This window comes from Venturia canescens, chromosome 8, assembly GCF_019457755.1.
Source record: "Venturia canescens isolate UGA chromosome 8, ASM1945775v1, whole genome shotgun sequence".
In the NCBI taxonomy this organism is placed as follows: Eukaryota; Metazoa; Arthropoda; class Insecta; order Hymenoptera; family Ichneumonidae; genus Venturia; species Venturia canescens.
Window position 1 is genome coordinate 15,279,452 of NC_057428.1, and position 27,560 is coordinate 15,307,011.

The 27,560-nt window shown below is 42.5% G+C and overlaps 2 protein-coding genes across 6 annotated transcripts; one reads left to right on the plus strand and one right to left on the minus strand.

The window, feature by feature from the left end:
• On the plus strand, nucleotides 1-3,761 carry mael (maelstrom). Its single transcript, XM_043425443.1, has 9 exons — nucleotides 1-673; nucleotides 882-1,077; nucleotides 1,536-1,919; nucleotides 1,995-2,155; nucleotides 2,238-2,462; nucleotides 2,546-2,695; nucleotides 2,813-2,921; nucleotides 3,005-3,070; nucleotides 3,167-3,761. The coding sequence occupies exons 1-9, from the start codon at nucleotides 536-538 to the stop codon at nucleotides 3,190-3,192; spliced, it is 1,455 nt and encodes a 484-aa protein (XP_043281378.1). The 5' UTR covers nucleotides 1-535; the 3' UTR covers nucleotides 3,193-3,761.
• LOC122414306 (G-protein coupled receptor dmsr-1-like) lies at nucleotides 3,134-26,976 on the minus strand. Of its 5 annotated transcripts, none has more exons than XR_006261736.1 (3): nucleotides 25,189-26,975; nucleotides 13,113-16,257; nucleotides 3,134-4,945 (listed from the first exon to the last, which is right to left on the minus strand). XR_006261736.1 is itself a non-coding variant. In XM_043425445.1 (3 exons), exons 1-3 carry the CDS (start codon nucleotides 26,276-26,278, stop codon nucleotides 4,928-4,930), a joined length of 1,299 nt encoding a protein of 432 aa, XP_043281380.1. In that variant the 5' UTR covers nucleotides 26,279-26,976; the 3' UTR covers nucleotides 3,134-4,927. The 5 variants fall into 5 exon arrangements, 2 of the variants coding, with proteins under 2 accessions (XP_043281380.1, XP_043281381.1); XR_006261735.1 differs by having other exon boundaries at nucleotides 12,823-16,257; XM_043425445.1 differs by having other exon boundaries at nucleotides 16,067-16,257; nucleotides 25,189-26,976.
• Nucleotides 26,977-27,560: the final 584 nt, after the last annotated feature.

Sequence of the window (27,560 nt, forward strand, 5' to 3'; positions counted from 1 at the left end):
CACGCGGCTGATCCAACGCGCGATGCGCGATTTCAAGCTTCAAATAGTTGAAAACTCTTGAAGAAAGCTCCTGTAATATACTTCGTGTTTGCGTAGGGCCTTCAGACTTTGTTTACATCTTCGAGCGATCTTGCCGCTAATGCCGCTTAGTATCGCGCGCTCTCTCTCTCTCTCTCCCTGTAAAGAATGTGAGATCTTTTTTGTTCGAGTATCGCTTTGTTGTTTGCCGAAACCTTCCAGTCGAAGAAAGCCTTTGTGAAAAAACGTGCTCTGACCTTGTCGAATGTCATAGATTATTTTTCTTTCTTCATTATTTCATGACTTATAAAAGGAAACAAAAAAGCAGCTCTCATTATCTTTCCAAAGTGAAACTCGAAACCTTTCCCCTCGTTCGAAACGACTAGTGTCTAATTTCGAGCACTCGTCGAAGGATCTTCTAAGAAACTACACGTGATACTGCATTTGAATTGAGCCGTGCGAAACGCTCCTCTAACGAAAGTATCTACAACAATTCGAATAATATAAAAAACCAAAAATGCCGAAGAAACCCGCAAGAAATGCTTTTTGGTTCTTTATGGCAGAGTGGAAAACAAAAGAAGAAAGGAATGGACGATCTTTTCCGAACGGATTTCGAGATGTGCAAGCTTGTCCCAGATGTAACGAAGCGTGGCGAGTAAGTGTTATAAAAATATATTCAATTTTCCTAATTTCCCTCACTATATATATCAGATTTGTTGACTTTTTAAATTATATGGTTTTTCAAACCACACTTTCTTGGAAATTTTCGAGACTTAATTTACATTTTAATTGAAGTCGTATTTCTTTTTTATGGAATAATTTGTGGTCCATTTACACTTACTAATTGTAATTTTGCCTTGAAGGCTCTTACAGCTGAGGAAAAAGCTCCCTACGTGAACAAAGCAAAAAAAGCAAAAGCAAATCCTGAATATGGCAAACAAACGAATACTGGAGAGTTTATCGACTTGGTTGAAAAAGAAGAGCAGAATGAATATGATTTTAAACTAAATATGGAATCTCATATAAGGAATATCATCTCCGAAGCAAAGAAATACAAACGTAAGCATTTTATTTATTTCTCATTCAATTTTTCAATTAATATTACTTACCTTTGATAAGAAAAATCTCTCGACGTCATTTTAATATTTGAAAATGGAAAATTGCTATGTTTTTAAACAAAATCATAAAAAGTATGAAACTTATCAGTGAAGATAATAAATCTTCAGACTCTTCAGACAATGGTTAAACAACGGTTGAAATTAAAAAAACATTTAGAGATCAAAGATAATACACAGGGAGGAATTAATTCAGATTTTGCTGCAAAAAAGTTTGATGCCAGACTAAAGAGTGAGCTCAATGTTTTAACGAAAAACAAAAATCAGGGAAAAATGTGGATAAACTTTTGATATAAGTAAAGATTAAAAAAAAAAACTTTTCAATACTAAAACATTTGCTGATAAATCCTTTGATGGGAATTCATGACAGAGCTCTAAACGTTGAATGTTTTTTGTTACCAGAGCTCCAGACTCTTCGGTTTTCTTTTATCCATATGAATCATTACTACATGAGAAAACCAGACACGGGTCCTGTTGACTACTGTCCAGCAGAATTTGCAATCGGAGAATTTTCCATTCAGAACGGCTTGAGTCGTCACTATCATGAGATTATTAGAACAACTCTTCATCTTGGCTATACTAGAGAAGCAATGGAAGTGAGTGAAAAGACTCACATGCTTAACTGGGATTTGCCAATCGGAGAGGGGGACTGGGCAATAATGTATCACAAAGTAAAAAATTTTCTCGAACCTCTCCAAGAAAATGACAAACTTCCACCCATATATGCATCAAAAAAAATCTCTCATCTTCTGCCTTCGCTGTTTCGAAGAATGGCAGATGCTGTAGGTTGGTAAAAAAACAATGAACTATCTTTTTTATTGTCTGATTCATTTCTCACAGTTTTATTTTTTCTATCGAAAGGTCAAAACCCAGGAAAGTTTGTTGTCTACAGTTTAGAGTCTCTTTACGGTCACATACTTCGTGCAGTGAGCGATCATCCAGAAAGCAGAGTTCTTTCGATTTTAGCTGAAACTCAGCTGGAAAAAGAAATATACGCTTACACTCCGAACATCGAATGTGACGTTAGTGAATTAAATAACAAATCAAATTGGAACGAACGGGAATTTCCTGGTTTTTAAAATAATTTCTACAATTGTTGTTTAGTACCATAAAACTCTGGATGGAAAAGGTCAATTCTGCAGCCTTTCCGTAATCCGACAATGGGCTTTCGAATTTTGCGACCAGTCCTGCAAACCGCTCGGTGTCAAAATGATTCCTGGAGTTCACTGTCCTGCTAGTATCGAGAAAAAATTCAAACCGAATCTTTACAATGCCAGTTTTCAGTCTGCCATTAACGATTGCAACATGGGCGTTTTGTCGGCTACTGGTGTGAGTTTTTATTCTTAAATTGAATGTTAAAAAATTTTATTTTCCCATGCGAATGGCAATATGAAGAAATCGGCTTTTTGCAGGTTAGTCAGAGACATCGCATTTCCGTGTCTGAGAGAAGTCGCGACGAGGATCTTCGCAGACGTAATAATTATGAACGAATCGAGATTATTGATCATTCCCTTCGAGAGCCTGAGAAACGTCCACCGAGTCCTGAACCCGCTCCGATAGCCGTAAGCATTTTCATCTTTATTCTTCCTAATTTATTGGGATTTCATTTTTTATCATCACCTTTTATCATTTTTTAACACCACACGAAATAATTGTACTTTCTCGGATTAATTTCCAAGGCGCCGATTCCGCAGCAGCCTCCTCGTGCGCCATCTACGATGAGTCAAGCTTTGATCGGTGTTCATCGAGTTCCACCGGTTTTTAACGGTGAAAACTTTCCCGCCATTGGTGCGTATTTCAATCGGACAATTTTTCAATGACTGCTTTCTATTCAAATTAATTTTAACACTTCAATGAATGATTTTTATTAGGTGGTCGTGGATTTCCACGCCAGCAACCGATGCGTCGACCGGAAGGTCCGATCTGGTCTCATCGAGGTAAATATCCTCGGTTAATTTGCAATAAAATGTTATTTTTCATTGGAAAAATTAACAACTGTATTCTAACTGCAATATGTTTATTTTTTTCCACAGGCAACAAGAACTCGGACTCTGACTAATCGGGAGAATTTCCCGAGCGTGACGTGGGAAAAACATTGTTTCCTCGCTAAACGTTTGCTCCATCCAAAAATAAAAAATTCATGTTTTTTTTTGAACATTTAATATTCGTTAAGTTATCGGTTAAGATAAGAAGACTAACATTGTTATCGCACAGGCAAAACCAAAGTTTATCCGAAATACGATTCTTCAGGAATATTAAGCTAAAAAATGCCTACTTGGAATCATATTTGATAAAATTTTCGTGGGATTGTTCCTACGTACGATTTTTTAATTAGAAAAACCGAACACTTGAAAATTCCTTATATCGTCGTTTTCACAAAATGATACAAAATATTCGAAACTTTGTCATTCCAGTTTTTTTATGTCCCTTGAATACGCATCATTTGGTCGTTCTGATGAACCGATAAAGTACACTTCCAGTATTCGATTTTCAATTATATAACGATAATTGCAGTACAATTTAGTAACGACGATCTCGAATCGTGCTTCAATAAGTTTCTATTTTTTTATCGATGTAATTCTGGTACTGAAAGTATGAAAAATATACTAAATCGATTACCTGCGATTAGGTCGTGCATTTTTCAATCCCCCGTAACGTTTGTCGATTCATAGTTTTATTGTTTTTTAACATAATCATTTGAATTGTACAATTATAAAATTTCAAGAATAGAAATAACGAACTGGAACTCCAATTTTTTTTCGAAATTGAACGCCTCTTGGTCCGTGAGGCTCATTCGGAAATGCAAAAAAGCTATAAAAGCTTATTCGATTTTCATTTAAAACATAGTTTCGTTTAAAATGCAGAATTTTTAAAAACTGAACCAACGAGTTGACATTTCGTTTCGAATTTTTTTCAGGTACAAACCATTTGTTATGTCGATTTTCAACGGAGAGGTCAACTTTTTTACCTGAACGTACGTAGCACGCTCTAAACGATATTCGTACTCCACTAGGTTCCCATGAAACGATCAATATTGCAGTGTTTTTCTAAGCACCAAAGTGGTATGACATCTTGAAGTATGAAAAATAAATGGCAGCAGCATAAAAAGCTTGACGTTCGTGGAGAGAACCGTCGATCGTAAATGTTCGACAAGCAATTTCGTTTTAAGCTCGAATTTGAAGGGTATTTACTTTATTACCTGAGCCCTTATTTCATAGCGAGCATAATAAGCCTCGCACTTTTCGTTTCGCTTATTAAATCGTTTCAGGGTTGCTTTGCAACGATAATTATTTTGATAGAGCTCTCTTCGATCACTGTTGATTTTGCATTGAGATTGAGTGAGAAAAAAGAGAAAATACTGGAGACAGAATGCATCTGCGTTCGCTAAACGTGCCAGTTGTATTATCGAGTCTTCCGAGTCGCCTCGAAATAGAACTCTGGCAATTATCTTCTTGTTCGTTTGTTTCATCGCACGTGCCTGGCCAGCGTCAAAGTCACGTACCGTTCTTTCACGTGGTTCGGGGAAGCAGCTCCCAAGCCTTCGAAATTACCGCGGAATTAGTCCTGCGGAAGTTGTCATTTTAATTCCTCTCTTTTTTTTTTTTTTTTTAGATCGATCCATAAAACTCGATTATCTGCAGCACGTTCTTGATGTAAAAAAAAAAATTATTTGTTCCAGACAGTTGGCTCGAAAAACTAATTCGATAAGACCGAGCATAGAAGAATGGATACAGCGAGCCCTTGGCTAATGATTTCTCTTGGAGTCGTGACGTATCCGAGGAGGCACGAACTTCTCACATCGGGAGTATACTCTGGAATATTAAAAAAAATACCACGTTAACGTGATAATATCTGGGAGAAGAATGAATTTAAAGCATACACTGATATCGCAAAAAGCACGTAGAGAAAGAACGCGTTTTTGCTGGACACGTATACAGAGATTGACACTGAATTAGAGACCGGAGAAATGGTCAATTATCGACGATTCGCATGCACTTGGCATAAGCTCCAACAGGCAAATGGGAATAGATTGCATTGACGTTTTATGACGTATACGACGTCGGTGGCTCTTCGTGGCTATTGATAAGCTGTCAATGGCTAGGCAACATTGTCATATCGATCTCCCACAGTTTCTCTCAAACGTGCGTTCAGCGAGCAACGAAGACAGAGCGCGAGAAGAGGAAGAAGGAGAAAGCGAGAGAGGAAGAGAAATGAAGAGCTGAAGAGACAAATTTTGCCTGCAGGAAAGAGGAAATCGGCTTCAATATGTATTCCGAGGAACCGATAATTCAAGGCTTAGCGACGTACATAAACTGATCGATCATTCGAAACTCAGCGAAATCTGCTCTCGAAATTGGGACGCTCTGTGAGCATTCTGAATCGCTGGCAAGTCGTGAGTCTGGCAGATCACTCATGGGAGCTTGTTACCTTTTCCGACTGCAAATATATGTGTGCATGTGATTCATATCAGTTCGGATATTCAGTGCAAGATTATGATTGATCGACGAATAATGCACCAGCTCGCGACTCGATTCACAAATTTCATTATGAATAATTTCACATTCCTCGAATACCAAAAGATCCATCAAATTCACAATTTTTATTGTCGTTGATAAGCCTCTCAAAGTTATCTAATTAATGCACAAAAGTGGCTATTTCCGGATGCTAATTAAGTAATTGATCGCTGATTTCGTGACTTTATTTTCACGATTCACGCTCGGGTCAGGCTCGACCCCATTTCGAGCATTTTTACTGAATAACTTTTCCATAAATTCACCATTTATCGCTCGTACTTTCGATTTATGTGCGATTCATGGCTGTTTTCTTTTTTACAGTCGTAGCTAACAAAACTGTTCGGGTCATTCGTGACTCCGCTTGTAAGGAATGTTTGAAATGTTATGGATCTCCACTGCGAGGATTAAATGCATGTTTCGGTATGGGTGATATTGTATTAGAAATTACATTCGATAAATTGTTACAGATAATATCGTGCCCAGATGTCGAGATTAGAGTGGACGTGGATACATGAATTAATCCATTGATACGTGTCCTGATTTCCTGCTAATTGGAGATCCCCACGGCGATAGCAGTCCGAATTACACGCGTTGAGCAACACCGAGAACATTCGGTCTTCATTATTATGTGTACAACGTTTGAAATGCGTGTGCGCTGGTAATAGAGATTGATAAAGAGCAAAATCGTGCCAGAAGCTCTTTTGCCCAGGAAGTCAACGAGGAAAATAGTTTTGAGAGAAGCACATTGAAAAAGCCAATGAAAAAATCGGTACTTTACGAATAAACAGCTGGAAAAGTGTCTCAGGAAAGATGAAGAACAGCAATCGAGTTGAATGAGCATTTTCTCGTCGTCTTGTTTCGTGCTTAATCAAGCCGGTGATAAAGAGGGTGGAAAAAAGCAATTGTGCTCAAGCGAATTGGGTAGCGCTCTTCATTTTATAATTCCACGCTCGTTTCATTAACTCGAAGCGAGAGCGTCCGATGTATTTCAGATGAATTCTTGCTATGGAACGTGAGATATCGTGCTAAATGGAATGAAAAAAAACGCGCAAACGAAGCAAAAAATGCATAAAAATGAGAAAGTTGCGTGGATTAGGGGGCGAATTAACATTTATTTGTTCTTATCAATCAATGCGTTTTTTAATTAGTGATTTCGTATTTTACAAAGTGTCCATTCGGCCCGAAACCGATTCGCATTTTCACGATTTATGTCAACAGCATTTATGCGCAGTTACTTAGTTTATGACACCGGAGGATTTAGTCAATTCATTTTTGAGCTCCCTCCGTCCTTCGATGTACAGCTCACCGCAATTCGCTTACTTCTCTCGTTCCCTCTCAAGTCGATCCTCTCAATTCAAAATACACAATAATATATAAATATATTATTTACAGACAATCACATTAATTTTTTTCTTTATATACTATACACAAACTTAATTGAGCATACAAAATTCACGTTAATTCGTGTATGCGATTTAGTCTTTCGAAGCAGCATTATCACAATAAACACTAACCGCAGAGATAATTTTTCGATTATTTTATTATACAATCGATCTTGGTCACAAGGCTCGATACGAAGCTCAGAAAGCTCAATAAATTCGTTATTTTCACGAAGTTCGAACGGATTGTACTGACAAAGAATTTCTCTGAGGAGAAACAATGGAAAATACTGTTAGAGGGAAAAATGACGAAGAGAGCAACGAAATGTCAATTTGAAGGATGAATCATTTTGTGTAGCTTCGTCAATATCAACGATAACCCGATAACAATATAATGTACGACTCCCGATAATACGAATTTTTATTCTATTCAATAGAAAGTACGATCGATTGCTTATCTCGCCATATGCCGATCGTATTTTCATGGTTTTTTCATATTTTTTTTCCACGCTATTCGTCATGATCGATCGTTCATACATTTTGCAGTAAGTTGGCAATGCGCGAGTGCACTCGCCACAGTTCATAAGCGAATAGAAAAAATACTTTGCTGCAAAATTAATTAGTTAGTTTCTGGTTTTGAAAACTGTCAGCAAATGTCGAGATTGCGATTGTACGATTGTGCACTTATATTTCAATGCACGAGCTCCATGAACGATTTTTCGTTTCGATTTTCATCGAACAATCTTGCTCCTGTCAATGTATCGAGCTCTATCAATCTCTAGTTAATTAATTTCCAGTATTCCCAACAACAGGGTGAAACTTTATCACGAATCGTTCATTTATTCGTTCATTCAGTGCACGTTTCTCAAAAGTTTTTACTTTTTCCTCCATTTTTGAGACACGTGAACTCTCGTGCTACGTCACATTACATTTTATCCATAAATTCACCATTTGCGTAAACAGTAACACACAGTAACAACGGTAATAGTGATGCAAATCAATGGAAACTCGCCAGTTTGGCCTGTAGAACAATTTTATACAGACTCTCATGTAAACAATTATAATTCAGCTGCTTATATTTTTCGATTCACGAATGAAAATCGTCGTTTTGAAAAAAATAATAAATTTTCAATGAGCATAGTACAAAATGATCGTGGCTCGCCGTTCGCGCGGCGTATTTACAGTCGCCTCGATCAGTCATTGATTAATAGTGAATCGATGATTAATCGTGTAGGCTTGTGCGAAGCATCAATAGCTATTTACATGTTTAACATGATAGGAAAACGGCCAACACGTATAAAATTATTGATCCTCGATCATGGATCAGCGATGGATTGTTTTCGTCGCTGAATAATCGATCAACGTTCATAAATATTGTTATTCGAAGCGTTGCAAAAGTGGTTCATCAGCCCGCAACGAAATTGCCGTGTTCCCAAATACCGAAAATGTCCTTTGAACGCGGATACAATAAATCTGTTGAATTATCCGCTGAAAAGCGTGAGAAAAATGTAATGAAAATGAGAGGGAAAGTCACAGGGGGAATAATCATCACTTTTGATTATTCGCTTTAATATCGAGAGCGTATGAATGTAATTTAGAAATGGACGGTGGAAAAAATGAGAGATTGAAAATAAAGCAAAAGCACAGGATGAATGGACGAAAGAAATTGACTCCTCGCGATGAGAGGGCAAAACTGGAGAGGTCGAAATAACTCTCCGATTGAAACTCGGCTCTCACAAAAGATGCGACGATACATGTATTCACGTATCCACGAAAAGAGAGCGTGCTCGACGGATCGATTCGCGCTTTCCCACAGCCGGCGGATACTGTGACGATTAAATTTTAATAAGTCTTGTGTAAAAGGGGTTGCCGCCGGAGTCACGAGGTCAATTGCAAAAAGTATAGAAATAATAGGGAGCGAGGCGAATGGATTCTCTGTTGTCCTAGTCCGGGTACCTGAAAATTTCAGGCTTTTTCGCGATCGCCCCGAGTCTCGTCAATATTGATGGATTTAGACAGGAGCATTATTTCCGTTTCCGAACGAACGTTTCGAGCTGAAATTCAAACTCGTCGACGCACATTCGCTCGGAGTTGAATTAGAGGGCATTAAAAGTTCAAAGATCCATTAATACTTGGTACACACGTTCGTAGAGTCCTTCGCAAAGCGCCGGGGGAGAGAGTAGCTCGATGTAGGAAAATGTTGAAAGGGGTTCGAGCGCCTTTTGTCAGGTGCAAAGCAGCTCGCTGGGGCTCCCTCGAAAAGGTCCTCCCTGCTCGTGTGTCCTCGCGGATAATCAATTATTCATTTATAATTCGCGAAAGTACTTTACGGTCGAAACAAGCAATCACGAGACTGAGTCTGCGGAGCAATTGAATCGGGACGGGAGAAAAAGAAGCGAGGGAATACAGGGACGCCGAGGAGCAGAATAATTACGAGAACGAACCGAGCGAGCTTCTTTGTCGCACCGGATTCCTCCGAATTTCAAGTGGAAAAATAAGCCTCCGGGAATGCCCCTTAAATTCGCCGCAGATTCATTCCTTCCCGCTAAACGAGCGAGGCAAAAAACGTACTCGAGAAAGACACTGAAAAGGAACAATAAAACAGCCCCACGGGCCAATTAACCGGGCCACTCGTTCTTGAATAATCACAGTTGTAAAATACGAGTCAAAGAACCGAGAGGATAATGGGACAACGAGCTTCCTGCTCGCCTCGCCTCGCCTCCCCTCATACGACTAAAAATACATACAAATGTATCTTCGCATTTGAATTTTTTTCTACTGTCTGCCCGCATGAGAGGTACAACTTGCAATATCCTTGTTACGTGACCTAGAAACGTGGAATTGATGAAACTAAAAGAGTGAGAGAGTGAGAGAGAGAGAGAGGCTTCGAAACGAACGTACGAGGCTCGAGCTGCGATCTCCTCTAATTTCGTAGCAACTTGCAAAACCAGCCGAAGAGACTTCTCGATCGTTAAGAGCAACAGTGTTCTTCCCGGAGAATGATATTTCTTGATGAAAACTCGTTTGACACCGTTCGCAATGCCCCTTCGTACGAAATGTGCTTATTTTTCTGGTGCTCGTGTTTCGAGCGACTCCCCGAGCACTCCATCAAAAGTTTACCAACCATTTTTCGTTCTTACACCACAGCTTTTTCCCTTTTTTCGTTGGAGAATCCACGCTGCAGTAGAAAAACATAATATTATGCATTATACCTGCATAGAAATGCATAAAAAGCCACGCGTACATGAATTTTTGCATTGCGAGTACAAAATACGTGGCGCTACGTAATGTTGGCTCAGCGACGTGCCTTCTGCGGTGGGGAATGCGAAATACGTGTGCCAAATGTGACGAGACACAGCGAACCAACATTTCGCATCGGGAGCACTCTGCCCCTTTCGTCGCCCCTCAAACCCACAATTTCGAGCTAAAACAAGATTCCAGTTTCTGCATTTACAAATAAACTTCCATTCTAGTGCAGAGGATCGAAATTTCTAGAAGTATCTCCAGTGACTCAGTAACTGCACGCATTCTTCGAGACTCCCATTAGGATGCAAATTTTCATGAAATTCAACCAAAATGACTCATCGATTAATTCAAAATTGTAACAGAGCACCTAACCAATTCTCATGGCCATTTATTAAACATGCAAAAATGTGCCGAAGAACTGCTGTATGCAAGTGAAATTTTATCGGACATCTCGTTACCGAATGAGTGGAAAAAATGTCCATAAAAAAGGGTCGTTTTTACGAGCCAATGAAAGTTCTCCTTCGAGTGTCTGGCGTCTCGGTAATTGAAGATTCTTTTGATTCAACTGACGGATTGCAGTCGCGCCACTCAATAAGTTCTCACGACATATCAATCCGGATTGAAAAGTGTCACTGTAACTCGAACCGTGCAGATTTTACAACGAATCACAATCTTCTCCCTTCACTGAACCATCTTCGTTCCAACGACCACCAAAACTTATTCAAACTCAACGAAGTCGATCCCCTTACGAAGGAAATTTCGAAAAGCACGCACGATCTAACGATTCTCGTATACTTGTGCGTGATTATATTCAATTAGATTCAGGCTAAATGTAACAGCAGCCAATACGCAGAATTGAGCAGTTCAACATCGTTGGCCCATGCACCTCGTATTTGCTCGTTAATTATGCAAGTCGTGTTTCCGTATGAACTCCTGCATTTACACAGCGTTGTATGTCATCAAAGATTGTGTACACGCGTTTATCTCCAGCCTGGTGAAACGTACTCACATGTAAACATACATAATTCACATAATATGATGCTGTTTCGTCATCCAAGTTGTCGTGAAATGCGATAGGAGAAATGCACACAGCAGCGTCATGTAGGAGCGGCGATGGGGGTCCCGTGGCGAGTGGCGCGTGAATAATTTGTGACAAACGTTTTCGCTCCCTTGAAAATTCATGCCCAGTATATATGTAAATGTATATATTATTCGCGGTGGATATCAGCACCTTGCGAAAGTTGCCTCGAGTCGAGGCGAAGAAGAGGAAGAAAAAAGACGAGTTGAAGGATGTCGTTTGGCACGATAAATATTTTGCAGCCAGGAGAAGTTGACGTTTGAACCGGTGGATGTTTCCGAAGAGACTTTCGCTGTGTGCTGAAGCATAAAAAATATAGTGAAAATGAAAGAATATGGAATGTGACGTTCGAGATCATTGACTAAAGTCACGAAACTGCAGTCGATTGTAAAACTCGATCCTCGAGTAATACGTACGAGTTTGAGAGCTTGGCAAATCCGAAATTCGGAGCTAACAAGTTTCCTTTACCGTTGGCTAGCTTCTGTCGCTAACCCTCTCCTCGACCCGCCTCTTCAAACTCGGATATAATGGCGAACGTACGCGTTCATAATACACGGATATAATGGAAAGCTTTGACGAGGAGGTAAGAAGGGAACCTCCGGGAAAAGCCTCCACAGTCCAAGAACAAACAGCGAACCCTTACACCGGCTGTATATACTCGTATGTCGTAGTCAAAGTTAGTCGACGCATATATAAGCGAATGCGGATGAATACATGTGGATGTACGAGAGCTTCCGACCTTCCGGCGTGCTCTTTCTCTCCAAGTTTGGATTTGCCGGCTGGTGCAGGGATACTTTATGGTATGGAATTACCGAATAACAGCTGCGAAGGGTTTTCTGCTCTCGCACGAGGTTATATACGAACGTGAGCTTTTTTACCGGAGAAAGAAAATGCATTATTTACGATTTATTTAGCCCCCCCGAGGTCTTCCTGTCTCTGTTAAACTTTCATATCTCACTGTGACACAGAAAAGAATTCATTAAAATGTTTTATTTATGGGATCGATGAAATTGCATTGAAATCGCTCGACTTTGACGACGTTACTGCTGCTGCTGCTGCTGCTGCTGCTGCTGCTTCGTCGATCATGAATTCGAGTCTTTGTTTCGTATAGTTTTTCTTGCAAATCTCGCTTCTTGTATGCAAATCGAGGATCCACACATGCATAAAATCCCTTCGTCTTCCGAGTGGACGAAACCGTCAAGCTGCTGGGTGTGCATTTCGTCGAGGACTCGGTCGAAGGAAGATTTTTTATGGGAATCGGTGGAGCGGTTATCCCTCGGAGCAAGCGAGGGATAATTGGGGATGATAAATCGTGGGAGTATCAAGAGCGTTAAATCCCCGTGAAATATACGTGTGAAACGAAGCTTTTGGTAGATTTGACTAAAGGCATATCGCACGTAAATTAGTGCTTTGGAAGTTGGTGTAACTACGTGTTTGCAGAGTGGTGTGTTGCCCCGAGGTTGTTAATGTACCTTTCAACAAGGATTTGCGACAAGATGCGCGCACGTGTTGAATTTGCCTCGGGTGCACGGGGCATAGTTGTTTGGAGGGAGCTGAAAACCCGAGGAGGCAGCTTCGTACGATCGCAATTTCGTGGATTACCAGAGCTCGTGTTTTAATCTTTCCAGTGCAAAACTCTTAGAAGCTTTTCCATAAAGCCTCCTTACTCCCTCTCTCTCCCTCTCAAGTGGAACGACAAGGTGTAAAGTGCGGAGTAGTTCAAAGAGGCCAAAGTCACACAGAATCGATTCCGAAGCCTCACCGGTCCGTCGCGGCTGTTACCGAGTACTTTGCCACCGCCGCCTCCCCGTAATGGTAAAATCGAAGATTCATGCTAATGACTGCCTCGTAACCAACTTCATCTCCATGTGTATTATAGTCTGTTGCATAATACTTGAGAATTGCTTCGACAAGAGTCGAGGAGTGCTAGGCCGGAGCTCCTACTCGCGGCTTATTGGAGCGAAGCTTCAAGCGGAAGTACCATCTTTATGTGGGCCCCTAAAAAAAGAGAAAATCATAAGACTGGATAGAATTTGGTAGCAAATTTGACACGGTTATTTCGCAAACGATGCTTACGACGATGATAACATTTTTATCGTACATTAGAATGAACTAAGAATTCATTTCTCGGTGTTATGATTGGAGGATAAAAAATTCATCATGAAACTTTATGATCCCAGTGGGGGAGGGGGTTTAACGAGAAAATGGGAAAACGTGGGTCTATCTCGTTGGCCTTAGTCACGTGACTGGAGCACAGTCTCAGTTAAAACTTATTTGTATACTTTGAGTCGGAACTAGTTGCGTAACGCGTTCCTGGTAAATCTTCAAAGCAGCAGCAGCAGCAGCAGCAGCTTTTCCCGATTCTCATTTATTTTTATTTCTTTTCTATCCTCCTTTTATCATCTTTTGTTATTACTGTCTGTATTACGTAATGCGTGCATAATAGGAGGACTCGAACGGAAGGGAGATTAGTCCGTCAATCCGCAGGAGTTTCGTGCGAGGGTGGATCTCTCTTTCGATCCTGAAGAAAGATTTTTCGCGAGGACGCTTGACGTTACCGAGAACGCGAATAAAAGCTTAACCTGCGTGTCGTAGCAAAAAGGAGCCGATGGAATGACGCATGTGCTTTTACGGTCGGGCCCGTACTTTGGGATCTCGGTACTCGGATATAAAAGTGCTTATCGTAGCCCTCCCCTCGCCCCCATAAAGATTGAGCTTTGTAGCGAGAATGCATTGGCCCGAGAACGGGAGCGTAAGCGAGGCGAGAAATAAAAAACTTTAAGAAAAGACTCTTCCTCAAAGACGTGACTCGCACAAATCCACCATTCAACATCAAATTTCATTCCACCTAATACGAAAAATGAAGAAATCACATTTTTCAATCGATTTGCAAATGCTTCGTCTAACACCAATTCCCTACCTTCGTGAATTTCCAACCGGAAATATCGACAGTTTTATAATTAGAAGACAAATCGACCGAATTCTTCGTTTCGTCGACAAATATTCTCCGAATACTTTACACTCGCTGTACTCTCCATAATCGTAACGACAAAAATAATTACCAATTCCCCTTATTCAATGTACAGATCACCGAGTTATTTCCAACACGTTTTTCCATCGATCATGATGGCCAATCTCATTTTTATCTTTCAATTTAAAAAATATTTTATTCATTGCTGATGCAACAGTATTTTGACGGCTCCGAATCCCAATATTTTTCACTTATTTCCTTCTTTTCGTATTATTAACAATTTCTGTACAAATAGTATCCGTTAATTTACCAATTATTGATGATAATTATGATTATTTTCAAATATATTTCTATGGAATAAAATATTTGACCAGCGAGATAATTGGACGAACCGCCGGCGAACATTTTGCTATCCTCCTCACGTGAAATTCATCATAATTTTTCGGTTTGCGTGTTTTTCAGAAACTCGAAGCGGTACGCTAACAGAGAAAATGCCAGATTCATAATTTCTTCCCTTTTATCGGTCTCTTAACCCCACGACGGACCAACGATTATAAAACAAATCGTTAATCTGTTATTTCGTTATAAGTACTAAAAGTGTTGAATCTCTCGAGAGCTTGGTGCGTATTTATACATGTGCGTTCGTCGTTGATTGACTGAGTGTGACAAGTTTACGAGATGACGGCAGAAGGTCGTTGATCGAGAGGAGGAAGCTCGGTGATGGAGCGGCTCCACTTTTGCAGGGTTCGATGAAAAACGAAGTCGTTTTATTCCAAGTAAGAATAACGTTTCGCGAAGTTACGATAGCAAAAGAGGAGGCATTAGTTTTGGGGGGAAAAAGTAGCTTTAATATCTTCAGAGGCAATGATATACTTTGGTACGTGCAAAAGACAATTGAGCTGGTAAAGGAAACGAGGAAAAAAGAACGTTTGTCAAAACCGATATTCCGCTCGGTTGTATCGCCTCGCAATCTCTTTTTCTCGCTTTATTTCCTCGCTCTTTTTTGTTATTATTTTTATTTCTTTTTTTTTATCCTCCTCTTTCGCTAATAGACCGTTAGCGGGTGGTAACGCTGAGCTGCGTTGAACGGTTACGGTTCCATTGTACGTGATCCATGTCAGAGTTAACAAAAGCGTATGGAGGAAGGGGCTGCTGCTGCTGCTGCTGCTGTGCGAGTATAGCACACGAAGCAGGAAAACGAAACGGGAGGAAAGAATTGGGTGACAGAGAGTCAATATCGAAAGGGAAATGGAAATAAAACGAGTTCGATTTGTTTCACTATCGTTCTCACCCTGCGGGGAGCCCTTTTATCCCTGGAGAAACGATAAAAATATGTTTACTCGAGAGTGTCAAATAAAAAAGTTATAAAAATGTTAACTCTCGTCATTATCAAGCCCCCCGTGCGCACGGCTGCAGCGAGCTTTTCTTCGCGTCTGTCAATACGAGTCTCTATGCATTTTCAGATGAAGATCAAAATCAAAGGTCAGTGGGCGAGGAAAAAACATTGAATAATCGACGGAGAATCGTTCCGTCGTCGAATTGACATAGAAAAGATTTTGAAAAATCGAATCGCTTTTTACCGGGCTTTTAACGCGTCTCGATCAACGAACAATCTCCGAGCTTTCTCGTTTTTTGTGTCTACAAATGGGCGCGCGCGTGTGTGCGTGTGTGTCTTGTGTACGGAGGATTTTTTACAACGGATAGCAAAGCGTTCGTCCGGCACGCCTGGGCTAGACCTGAGTGACCTGCGTCACGGTGTGATTAGTTCCGGTTATGCCGTTGTTGTCCGGATGTCGAGGCACCGGTGTCCAACGACCGAAGAGCTTCCATCTGCAGAAAAGCTGACTGAAGGTTGTCCTGAACTGACGACTCATCGCGCAGTAGAGGATGAAATTTATCGCAGAGTTTATCAACGCCAGTATGTCCATCAGCTCTCCTGTAATCAACGAAATTTTGCTCACGTTAATCGAGCCCATTTACACGTGGATTAACAACATTATTTACGTGCAATTCAATTATTTTTTACTTCGAAAGAGTCTAAGCATTTACGAGAAGATTTTAACAAAGGCGGAGACGAAAAAGGGTCGGGCACTGCATTTTTATCCTCTTCGGGAATCGCAAGTTTGCATTCCTGAGTAGGAGTCACCCACCACTCGGAAAGCTGTTTTTTTTGCAAATTTCGACATTCGAGAGCGAGGCCAGCAAATCGCGGACGACCCGGTGTGGACCTTTCTGGGGGTTCGATTTTGACAAAATTGTCTCTCCTCCTGGTCCTTTGTGGCAGTTTTCCCATTGATCGGGGTGACCCCGTTGCATTGAACTTTTGGTACACGGGAAGTGTACCAACGTCGACGTTTTTCGATACTTTAGCCACGTTTTTTTTTTTTTTTTTTTCTTTACAATTTCCATATTCCTGATCGTGCAACGATAGCGAGTGAAGTGCGCTTTTCAAATATTTCTGAATCTCAAGTCCGGACGAGCTGCACCGACGGTTCGCTGTCAACCCGGCACGGCGCCGTTTTTGGAGGCAATTCTTTTGACCTCGTTCACAGGAAATTTACGAGCCAAGGGAGTAACTCGGATTCGTCTGTTGTGTTGTTCGGAAGTTCCGAACCGTTGAAATAAATCTTTCAAGATCGGACGATTTGCCCCGAACTTTGAGTGCGGCCCGTGATTGGTGCTTCGAAAAAGCCGCGTTTCTCGCTGTCATTGCCCAAGGTAAGCAGCTCTCACCGTTGAGGCAATTAAAGGCGTTAACGATTGGAGGAGAAAAATTGGGTCAAGAATATGCTCAAGCAATTGGGTCCTTTCCTATTTACAAATAATCTCGCTCCCCCAGCGCGAGGAACGCGCTGCCTCTGATTCCCGCGTGCTTGAAAACTCCTCGAGGGATATACTCGAACCTCATCATCATCATTCGCGCGGTTGTTTCGTAGCTCGTTTGGTGGGCCATTAAGTGGAGGGGAGAAAGGACTACAGAGAGAGAGAGAGGGAGAGAAAGAGAAGAGCAAACGTTGGTCCTTAACGTGTCGGAGAAAAGGCACGTTCACTCGGGCCGCCCGGTGTACACTTACGACTGGCAATTCGAGCCGGAAGTGAGCGAAATGCTGAGGAAAATCGTTCGGTTACGTGAGCACCGCTCGACTTGTAATACCATTCGATAACTCGCTCTCCCGAAGCCGAGGTGGTAACACGATTGTGTCGTTATTTCAGCGAGCGCGATAACATATTTTATTATCCTGGTTGCAATAACCGAAAAATTCTTTCGGGCTTTCACACATATCATTCCCCATTTTTCTTATTGCTCCTTAATTGGAAAGGCCAACTGAACAAGTACGCGGGCTCGCAACGAAGCGTGAAAAAAATCGAAAGCATCGACTCGAAATAATAATGCGCTCGTGATTATCCTCCATTTTTTTACGACTGCATCCCCGGTCGGTCCACCTCTTTAAAAGCATTGAAAAAGGGGCCTGCAGGCGAATATAATTCTGCATATAATAAGACATTCGCTTCCGGCAGCTCGTAAAAGCGTGCTAAAAAAGTTCCGCCCTCGTAAGACGCGTGACTGCACTACCAGGCCGCCTCCGCCGCGATGCACGTTTTATATATAACCGTATATCCGAGACCCGATCGATTTTCGCTTCTCTCATCGAGGAAAAATGCTGAGTTTGTCCCTTATTACGAGAGCCTCTCCGCTCCCACACATTTGCGCACGAGTATTTACGAGTCTCGAAACGCGTCCGTGTTTCGTGACGTATTCGTGGGGATTTATGAAGATAAAAGTGGAGCTCAAAAGCGGGCTTCGTCGCGAGCGATTCGTTGACAAATATTTGCTCGATGATCGTCAAGAAAGGTTCGCCCGGGAAGGGCGCGCGGTTCTCGAGAGCCGAACACGCAGCGCCGCTGCTGCCGCCTCCTTGTTCGGGAATGAAATTCAAGCTGTGCCCCGGGTAATTCAATCCGCTCCAGAGGTATTCGGCGGGTGCGGAGCAGCTGTTGAAGCTAGTTTAACGAAGCGGAGCAACCTCGTGCGCAAAGTATCATTCGTTAGAGGAAATAAGCGTAAGAACGAGGAAGAAGCCCCGGCCGGAAATGAGAGCAAAGAGAGCATCCTTCGGGCCTGAGCTTCGGGCAAGTTGCGCGCAGTAAACTGTTTCTAACGGGGACTAACGACGGAGCATCGAGAGTGGAAAGAGCGAATGAAACGGAGAACTCGCGCGGAGACTTCCAAGTCCCCTGTCTGACTAATCGTCGAGTCGAATCACCGGCTCCCAAGTTTTTCAGCCCTTCTCGGCATTGAACAACTGTAAATGTTTTCCGCTCGACGCCGCCGCCTCGATTGATTCGATCAATCCCCAAGTTAAACACGAATTACCGCCATTCGTTCGAACGCGATTTCATTAAAAACACTAATTATGTACGAGCTAACGAGAAATTCCATGAATATTCACGTCCCGATCGACTGTCCGTGAGGGGTTTCGTGTTTTCCAATAGCCCGAGGGAAAAGGGACCCGCTGCCGTTTCCATTAGACTACAAAACAGCAAAAATACGAGTCCGCATCGCGGAACTTGCATTTGCATAAACGAATCGCGCAACATAATGAAATAATGCAGACTCGGTAAGCAATCCCGAGCCCCGCGAGGGACGAATGGCCTCATGCAAATGGCAATTAATTTTATACGTACGCGCGTAATACGCGCATTAAACGAGCGTTATTAGTTTCATGGGACGTGGAATTTGGCCAGAAATCATGGCAGAAACGAGCTCCTCGCGGCGGCCCGGGAAAGCTATTCAACGGGAGCGAAAACCACCCGGATCACGATCGATGGCGAATTATTATGATTGCAAAAGTGCTCATGGAATCGTCGAACGCGTTCACAGCCACAGGGCCGGAGAACCCTCGGCTCGTATTATTACTTCGAATCGGGCTTCAACACTCGTCCTGCCTGTTTCAGAGTGTCACGTACATAATATGCGATGACGAACTCCAAGCGCGGTCACCGAAATTCCGGACAAGTGAGGAGGACGAGCTTGTTCATTTGGAGAAAGAATCCGGCGAGCACGATTGCTTCGGGCCAAACACTATTTCGTATCCACAATTTGGAATGTGAATTATTTCGAAATATGAAGCTGAAAACACACGTTTTCTTCGACGAGCCGGAACTCGAACGCGCGCGGAATTCTCCACCGGGGAAAATCGTGTTTACGCAGAATTAAGAAGTGCGCGACGAAAAAAACCTCGAGGAACTGAAGATCGCTCTGGCTTTTCAAAGCTCCTCCGGTCCTCGAAATCTACTCGAATTTCCAGTTCAGTGGGTCTCGGAGCACGACGGACAGGGAGGGAATTGCTTCTCTGTTGAATGAATTTTGAAGCAATTCCATAGAATTTTGTTCGCCCAACGACACTACTTTCCTCAGCACGAAGAAAATGCGTCAAAGCGACTCGGAGGGTTGTCGAGAACGACGGTCCAAGGGGTCCGCCAATTTTCCCAGAACTTTTCAAAACCCAACAATATCTTTGATCGATGTTCGGTTTGCTCCGACGTTGCGCGAGGCTGCCATAAACCAAGTCGAAAGAGTCGCCCGCCGAGGAGACGGCGCCGGTGACAGCGAACCGACGCTTCGTATTTTCTGGTCGTTGAGAAACAGAGAAATTTCCAAAGACCGCGTTACGGTGCTGACGCGATTATTGGGCAATCTGAAGATTGAACATTTTTAGAGACATCAGAGAATTGCGAGGGTCTGGAAAATCGTGAAAATTGTGCCCTCGCGTGCATGCACCAAAAGCTCAACTAAAAACGGGGTCGAACCCATCGACGGAAAAACTGCTGCAAAGGGCGAGGGAGAGAGACCATTTTGAGCAAGTGATTGAAAAGTTTCAACCAGAAAAACATGAGAATTCCCTCCAAAAATTAGTTTCCCGTTTGAATTTTTCCCAACAACTTTACGCCGCATAATTATTGAGACGCACCCGCGTGAACGCACACGAATAACAAATTTATAAATGGATGTGCGTGTGCGCGGAAGGACAGGCGTGAAGTGGGTGCGGGAGTTCACCTGGAAATTCGGCGACAACCTCGTTGTTGACGACGCCACCGTGCGCGTCGGGCGCGCGTATGCGACGGGAAATGAGAAAATTGCGGTCTGTATTACGGCCGAGGCATCGACACGACGCCGCAAGTAAAACGTTATCGTCCATGCATAATAGATTGCGATCTCACGTACGACCACCTTTTTCCTAGCACGTATAATAAAAAATGCTTTCGAACTTTATCATCCCGGACAAACGGTATCTTCAGAGCCGTTTCAAACGAATTCCTCAAGACACCAGTTCGGTTTAGGGTCTGGAGGATCGATATTTTTGCTGCTCTCGTCGCTAGCCGAAATACCGAACTTCCCAGGCCCCTTGGAAAGCTTTCGAAAACGATAAATTCGAAAGCGGACGGTTTTTCAAGTTCGTGCTATTTTCTAAGCGAATCGCAGCAACACGGAGAAACTTTTATACGAATATTTCGGATGAATTTGCTTGAAAAATTTGCTCTTTTGTAGCAGCGCTGTTCTATATCGGCATTCTATTACATTTCACCAAAGTCTATAGTAATTTTTATGCCGAAATCAGATATATCGAACGATGCATCGATGTCCGAGAATTGGACAAATTCTTTGGAATTTTACTATGTGCCACTGCTGGTTAATTTCAACCCTACACCTCATGTGCCTTTTTTCATACCCTCAACCTCATGACCGGGGTTTGAACACACCCCACTCTTTTTCTGCTTATAAATCCGGTCCTACGATGCTAAACTGACTTTATCCTACACCATTTTCTTCGTTTTTTTATAACGAAAAGAATGATGTACGATAAAACTAATTTCAATTGAATTTATATATTAAAAAATCCGTCGGCAATCAGTCGATAATGTCGCTTGTTAGGACGGGAGCGTAGTTTGAAGTTCGCGTGGGGTGTGCTCACACCCCAGTCATGCGTTCTAGGGTTAATGTTTGTACGGGGCAACGCCTCGTATAATTGGTGGGCGGATGAATTTTGCTATGTTATCGAGCAAAATTCAGTGCGGTAAAAGGGAAAATACGAAACTATGCAATTTTTCGTGTAACACGGAGAAACGACTGATACGATATCTCCTAAATTTTCATCACATCACTTCATTGTTTACTATGTTTTTGATGAAAATTCGCTCGGTGTTGATTTTTGATATAGTACAGCGCGTTATTTACTATTAACTGTGGTAATGGTTCCCCAAACTTTTGCATTATTTGACACACTCTGCAGCGATTATTATTGTAACATCGATGTGGTCCGACGTTACTATAAAAACATAGTAATTTTGGTATAAAAGTCTCTCCGTGAAAAAACGTTGCATGGATCGTCTCAAACCGGAGCTTATTCTTCGGAGAATCGTCAGCCATCCAAAATCTACTTAAAAAAACCTTAAGAAAAAGCTTTTCACATAAAAATCATAGCAAAAGAATTTCTTGTACTTTTTCGATTAATTTTCGATTGAAAATTCAATTGGAGACAATAATTCTGAAGTTTCGCCTGAAAATCGCCACTTCCACCTTCCAACTAGTAAACTTCAACCGTTTAATAACGCTTCTTCATTTTTCCCGAGACTCCTCGTACCCTCAGAATGAAAAATATTTATGTTTCTTTTACTTCGAGTTAGAGCGACGAGCTCAAGAGCTCTCCCAAACAGAGCGCGCGCGCCTCCCTCCCGTGCGTCGCTAGAAAAATCCTCTTTAATACGTCTTCGAGGATGAAGAAAGGATGGAAAAATAAACAACAGTGTCGCAGATGTTTGTATACAAACACGGAGAGAAGAAAGAAAAAGACTCTTGGGACGACGAGGGCAGCAGGAGGAATAAGAATATCATGGAAAGTGTGTGGTGTGTATAATTAAATGGCAATTATGCCGTAAAGCGGGGGGTTAAACGCAAATGAGGCTGGTCACTCGTGACGTTAAGAGAGAAACATTTGCGTGCTTATCCGTTTTCCGTTTCTGCCTCTCCCCCCGCCCCGGGCGCCCTTCGGCTGCTCCTCTCTCGTGGGGCATAAAAATAAAAGTGTGGGGATAGACTCTTCGCCGAATGTTATTACATACACGATCTTATACGGCGTTATTGTGTAGCGAACGCGCAAAGGAGAAATAACGAAACGAGGGGGAGAAATAAAATATTACGCGGCCGATACCGGTGGGAAATATGAGAGGAAATTAGCCTCGCGATGTGTGCCGACGACTTGTTCAACTTCATTTATTTTCCCTTACTTAAACTCCGCACTTTTAATATATATATTTTTTTTGTTTGTTTGTTCGCTTATTTTTATCTTGAAATTTTCATGAAAAATGTAATTTTGTTTGTTCGTCATGAACCGGTAGATCAATGTTCGTTGGAGGAACCCCGAGGCCAGGGAGCCTGACGAGAGAAATTAAAATGCATTAAGTAATTGAACGAGGTACTCGCGCGCCCTCGCGGCGAGCTATTGCGCGAGAAAAAATGTCGAAGCGATGGGCGGATAACTAATTAATTGACTTACGAGGGCGGTCTTGTGAAAAGCTCCACTCTGGAAGGGAGCTCAAGCAAAAGGATACTAAAGTCCGAGGATTATTTCGAACCGGGAAACATTGATTTTGTGATGAATCGAGAAACATTGGCTCTCCGCGGGAGCTCCTCTCGAGGGGGGGGGGGCTCGAAATATATGGGAAAAGTTACGGGGCTCGATGGAAGTCTGGGTGTGACTTTATTGCGACGAGTTTGGAGAGAATAATTCTATTGTGAAAAAGTAGGGACAAGAAATGCTTTGAAAACTTATCACTTGGCGGAAACTCAAAGTTTGTGGAGATAAGAATCACATACAGAGAGAATAACCATAACGAAAGAAGAATAAGTAAAGGAAGGAGAGGAAATGACTTTTTCAAAGAGGAATTACGAGGCTTTTTTTGGAAGCGAGAAACCCGGGCTGCGATAGCTCGCGAAAGACGGACGTAAGAAGTGGCAAGAGCTCAAACTTTCTCACCGGAAGGGAATGAACACGGTTATTATATCGACGTGGTGTGCTGCTGACCAGGGGCGAACATTGTTTCCACTAGGAAATAAAAAGTTCGAGTACTTCTGACAGCGACGCAGAGGGGGAGGCGACTCGGCAACGGGGAAGCGAGCTGCTCGAGAAAAAAAAGTGAATTTCTTGTGTTCCGGGAACGAACTTGTACTACACGAGTCCATTATAGTTTCATCGCGCGCGCCACCCTCGAGATTGTTATCATGCAAATTCTTTCTCCGCAGGCGGTCTCTACCGGCCACCGCTTCGCGAACCTTCACGAATTTATGAATTATTGTTTCTCATACTTTCGAAAGAGAGAGATCACGCCTAGTCAGATCGTTCAGGGGGGGACCGATTCACCGGATTATTACTCTTCTCGACGCACTTTCCCGAAGATTTAGCTTGCAAATGTGCGGGGGATAAAGGATAAAAACAATAAAAACTTACGAATAGCCACTGAGTTTCTCGAACGGCTCGGGCGCAGCGAGCGTCCCGTTACACAGTACGCGTGACAGCGCGTCTATTCTCCCGACCACATTTGCCAAACCATTTCTCCCTTTTTCGTCCCTCCACGCGACCCAAATTCGAAGAACGATCCTCGTAAAAAGAATCCTTTCGACTGTGTTACTTTCATACGCAATTTTGTGCAACCGAGAAGGAATTTGAAATAATCGCAAAAGAAAAGCTGCTTCACAAGAGCCTTTCGCTCTCGACGCGCCATCTGCGCGTGGCGCACTCTCTCAATTCAAATAACAACGGTTTTCAACGGTCCGACTGAGCTCCCGGAGCTCTTTGTTCTTTAGCCACTTAGCCGAAAATTCATTTTTTCATACCGCCGCGCTCGTTCCACTTACTTTTCCTTTGTACCCTCGTTAGTTTAATCTTCGCAATTATATGGAACTTTGCGAAAGCGATATTAAGCATTTTCGTTGCGGATTAATGTTGAACAACAAAGTGGAGAAAACAAAGTAGGCGGAGAATAACGAGAAAGATGACCTACAGCGCCACTGATTCCCCCCGGAATACAAGAGTCGAGTGTTGATAATAAAACTCGACACCCGTCATATTATTGCAGTTAACGAGAGCCGTTTACGAGGGAATTTCACATACAACGAGGAACGCAGAGGACAAAACGGAATAAGGATGTACCGCTGGTTAATATTTGCTTATGAGGGGGCTCGCTCAATCGCAATCAGAGCGTGCTCAACAAACTTTTCTCATAAACGTCATATACGCGAGGGGAAAAGAGAATCGAAAAAGATTGAAAGTTTCGTTGGGTTCATTCGATCTACGCGATAACTAATTGGTTGTACTTAAGGAGGGTGGCTACGTTCGTCAAATTGATAAGAAATTGATCAAATTTGGTGATAATGTTCTTCAACATCAAGTGCGAAGACACAATTTTTTTCAAAATTTTCTTCTGCTTAGTTATCGAATAATTACGGATTAAAGCAGATTTCTTATGCCCGGAATGTATACCTATATATATGGAAACGCTATGCTTATACACTTGAACTTTAGTGATCAATTACTCGATAACTGTACAGAAGAAAAATCTTAAAAAATTTGTATTGCCAAATTTGGCCCTAAAGAATATGTTCACCAAATTTTATTAAATTCTTATCATTTTGAAATTTTTAATGTATTTAACATGGTTTAGCATGGCAACATTGTATCGTCGGTAGCCACCCTCCTTAACGATGATTGAGTATGAGAAACGATTAAAAATATTAATAGTTTCTCGTGTTTTAATTAAAGTACAGGAGGAATGACGAGAAAATGAAATAGAAATAAAATGAATATTTTACCTAGTTTGACGTAGCAGGTGCGGAAGAAGCCAGAGCCGAGTATGACGCTCAGAAGGCCAAGTACACCCTGTGGGAATTCAGTGAGAAGAAAGAGTAAAAGTACGGCGAGTAGCATCCTGGTGGTTCTGTCAGTTTGTCTCTCTTTGTCGAGGAGCCTCGAGGATTTTTTCTTAACGCTTTTTTTCCCGTTGGTTACGACGTCGAGACTGTGATTGTTATCGATATTTTTCTCATCGGTTCTGACGAGAGTTGCGGTCGTGAGCATTTTCCGTCGTTTTTTAGCTTCCATGAGAGCGAGGATGAGCCTGAGGCTGAGGATCGTGAGGGCTAAACAAGGTATTAGTTTGATGACGACACTGTACATCCAGAAATTGGCGAGGTTAAGCAAACTGTTGACTTTCATGGTCTCGCTGAGATCGACGTACCAGAGAGTCGAATTTACGAATTTATTGGCACCGAGCGCGCTCGCCGTGTCGTTCCCGATCGTTGCGTTATAAATCGTCATGTTCGGGCTCCTCCCCTCAGAGTCGAGAATTTCTACCTTCGAAGTCAACGCCGTTGTGAAATAACCCGGCAGGCATATCAGCGGACAAATAACGTACGCTCCTGCGATCGCAAAGACCGTTCGACGGAAACTGCACCACTCTCGATTTCGCTGGGGATGCGCGACCGCGATGTAACGCCATATCGCCAATGTCACCGTCAACCATATCGATATCGTGTGACAAACCTGCGTGAATATCGAATGAAAAAACACGAAAACCGCCCAGCCGTACGTGTACGTGTCCCTTCGAGGCCTGTGGTAAAGGTACATGTGACTCGCGTACGGTATGTATTCCATCATAACCAACAAATCCGCCACCGCCAAACCCGTCAATATAGCATTCGTCGGTGAACTCATTTCTCGACGCGACAACACCATTATGTTCAAACTATTCGCTATCGAACCGAATATGCAAACTAACAGACTCGCCCAGCCGTGCATCTTCGCGTACTCTTGATGAAACGAATTCAAACCTGCCCCACACCGATACGACATCGTGTCGGGGCTCGTCAGCATCGTTGAATTATCTTCCATCGTTTCGTTCATCTTTCTCTCCTTCTTTATCCCCTTTGTCGCGAATTTATAGGATTTTCACGACTTTCGGCTATGCCAAAACTCTCGTTCTTCTTGTCATGCTTCGCGAGATCCAGATTTATCGTTTTTTCGACAACATCCTTGTCAGCGACTTCGAAATAAAACTGTCTTTTGGTGATCTCGACGCGTCCGATTTCCTCTATAGACAATCGATACGGTGTCGATCGCTAAACATCTTGGATCTCCAGACTGGAGAATTCAAACGTTTTTTCGAACACGAACATTTTTTAGTCGCTCGGTTTTCTGTTTTCAATTATTTAATGCCCAACGAACTTTTCTCAGTTTTTGGTCAGTTACTTATTGTGAGTGTGGAACGAGCACGTTGCACTTTGTTATTAAATCACTGAAACACAATGAGAAATCAGCTCCCAATGATCCGGGTCCTCGACGCGATAAAACAGAAGAGAAACGGAAAACAAAACTTTTTTTTTATAACTTTGTACCCGGACACTATTGAAAATCGGAAAAAACTTGCGGTTCCGTGGTTCGGAGGTAAGAAAGAAGCGCTCGGCGGGATCCAGCCCGTCAGAGACGTCGCGACGGTATCGCGTGCGAGAGCCGAATGAGCGCCGATGTGATGCGATGCGAAGCGAAAACGAGAGAACAGTGTGGTCGGGAGTTGGGAGACTCGCGACGCCGGTCGCGCCTGCGTCGCGCTTAAAAGCATTCGCACTACTGTGTTCGCGCTGTCCGTAGCTCGGGATCTATTGGGAAAGTGAAGGCGGGAAAATGCCTGCGGGGTGCGGCTCGAAAATGTTGTTTACGGATGAGGTAAGAACAGCGGAGACTAAATAAGATCTCACGAACTCATAAAAGAGCGAATATCACTGGGTTTATTCGCGAGAGTGAGGATTTTGCGAGCTCTTTATCATGATTTTGTGGACATGAACCGCGAGGCGCGGCGGGGATGGTGGCGCCGCGTGGGTGCGCCCTCTTTTCGCTCTTCTCTCTATCTCTCTCCACCACATGGCGTCTCTATCGATGCACGATCCAAAAACAGAAATCTCTGGCCACAAGTGTCGGCCTAAACTCAACCGATTAAATCCGACATTTATGGTGCTGATACGAGCTGACAACTGCGGAACTCGTTTTCCAGCTGGCAGCTCAATAACAACGCGCGAATTATACGGAAAGTGTAATACGAATGCCGAACATTCCTCGCACAATCGTGGTTAAAAATAGCTTCGAATCAACCAAAGTATGGCAATTCTTAGTAGTTGAAAGACTCACGAGT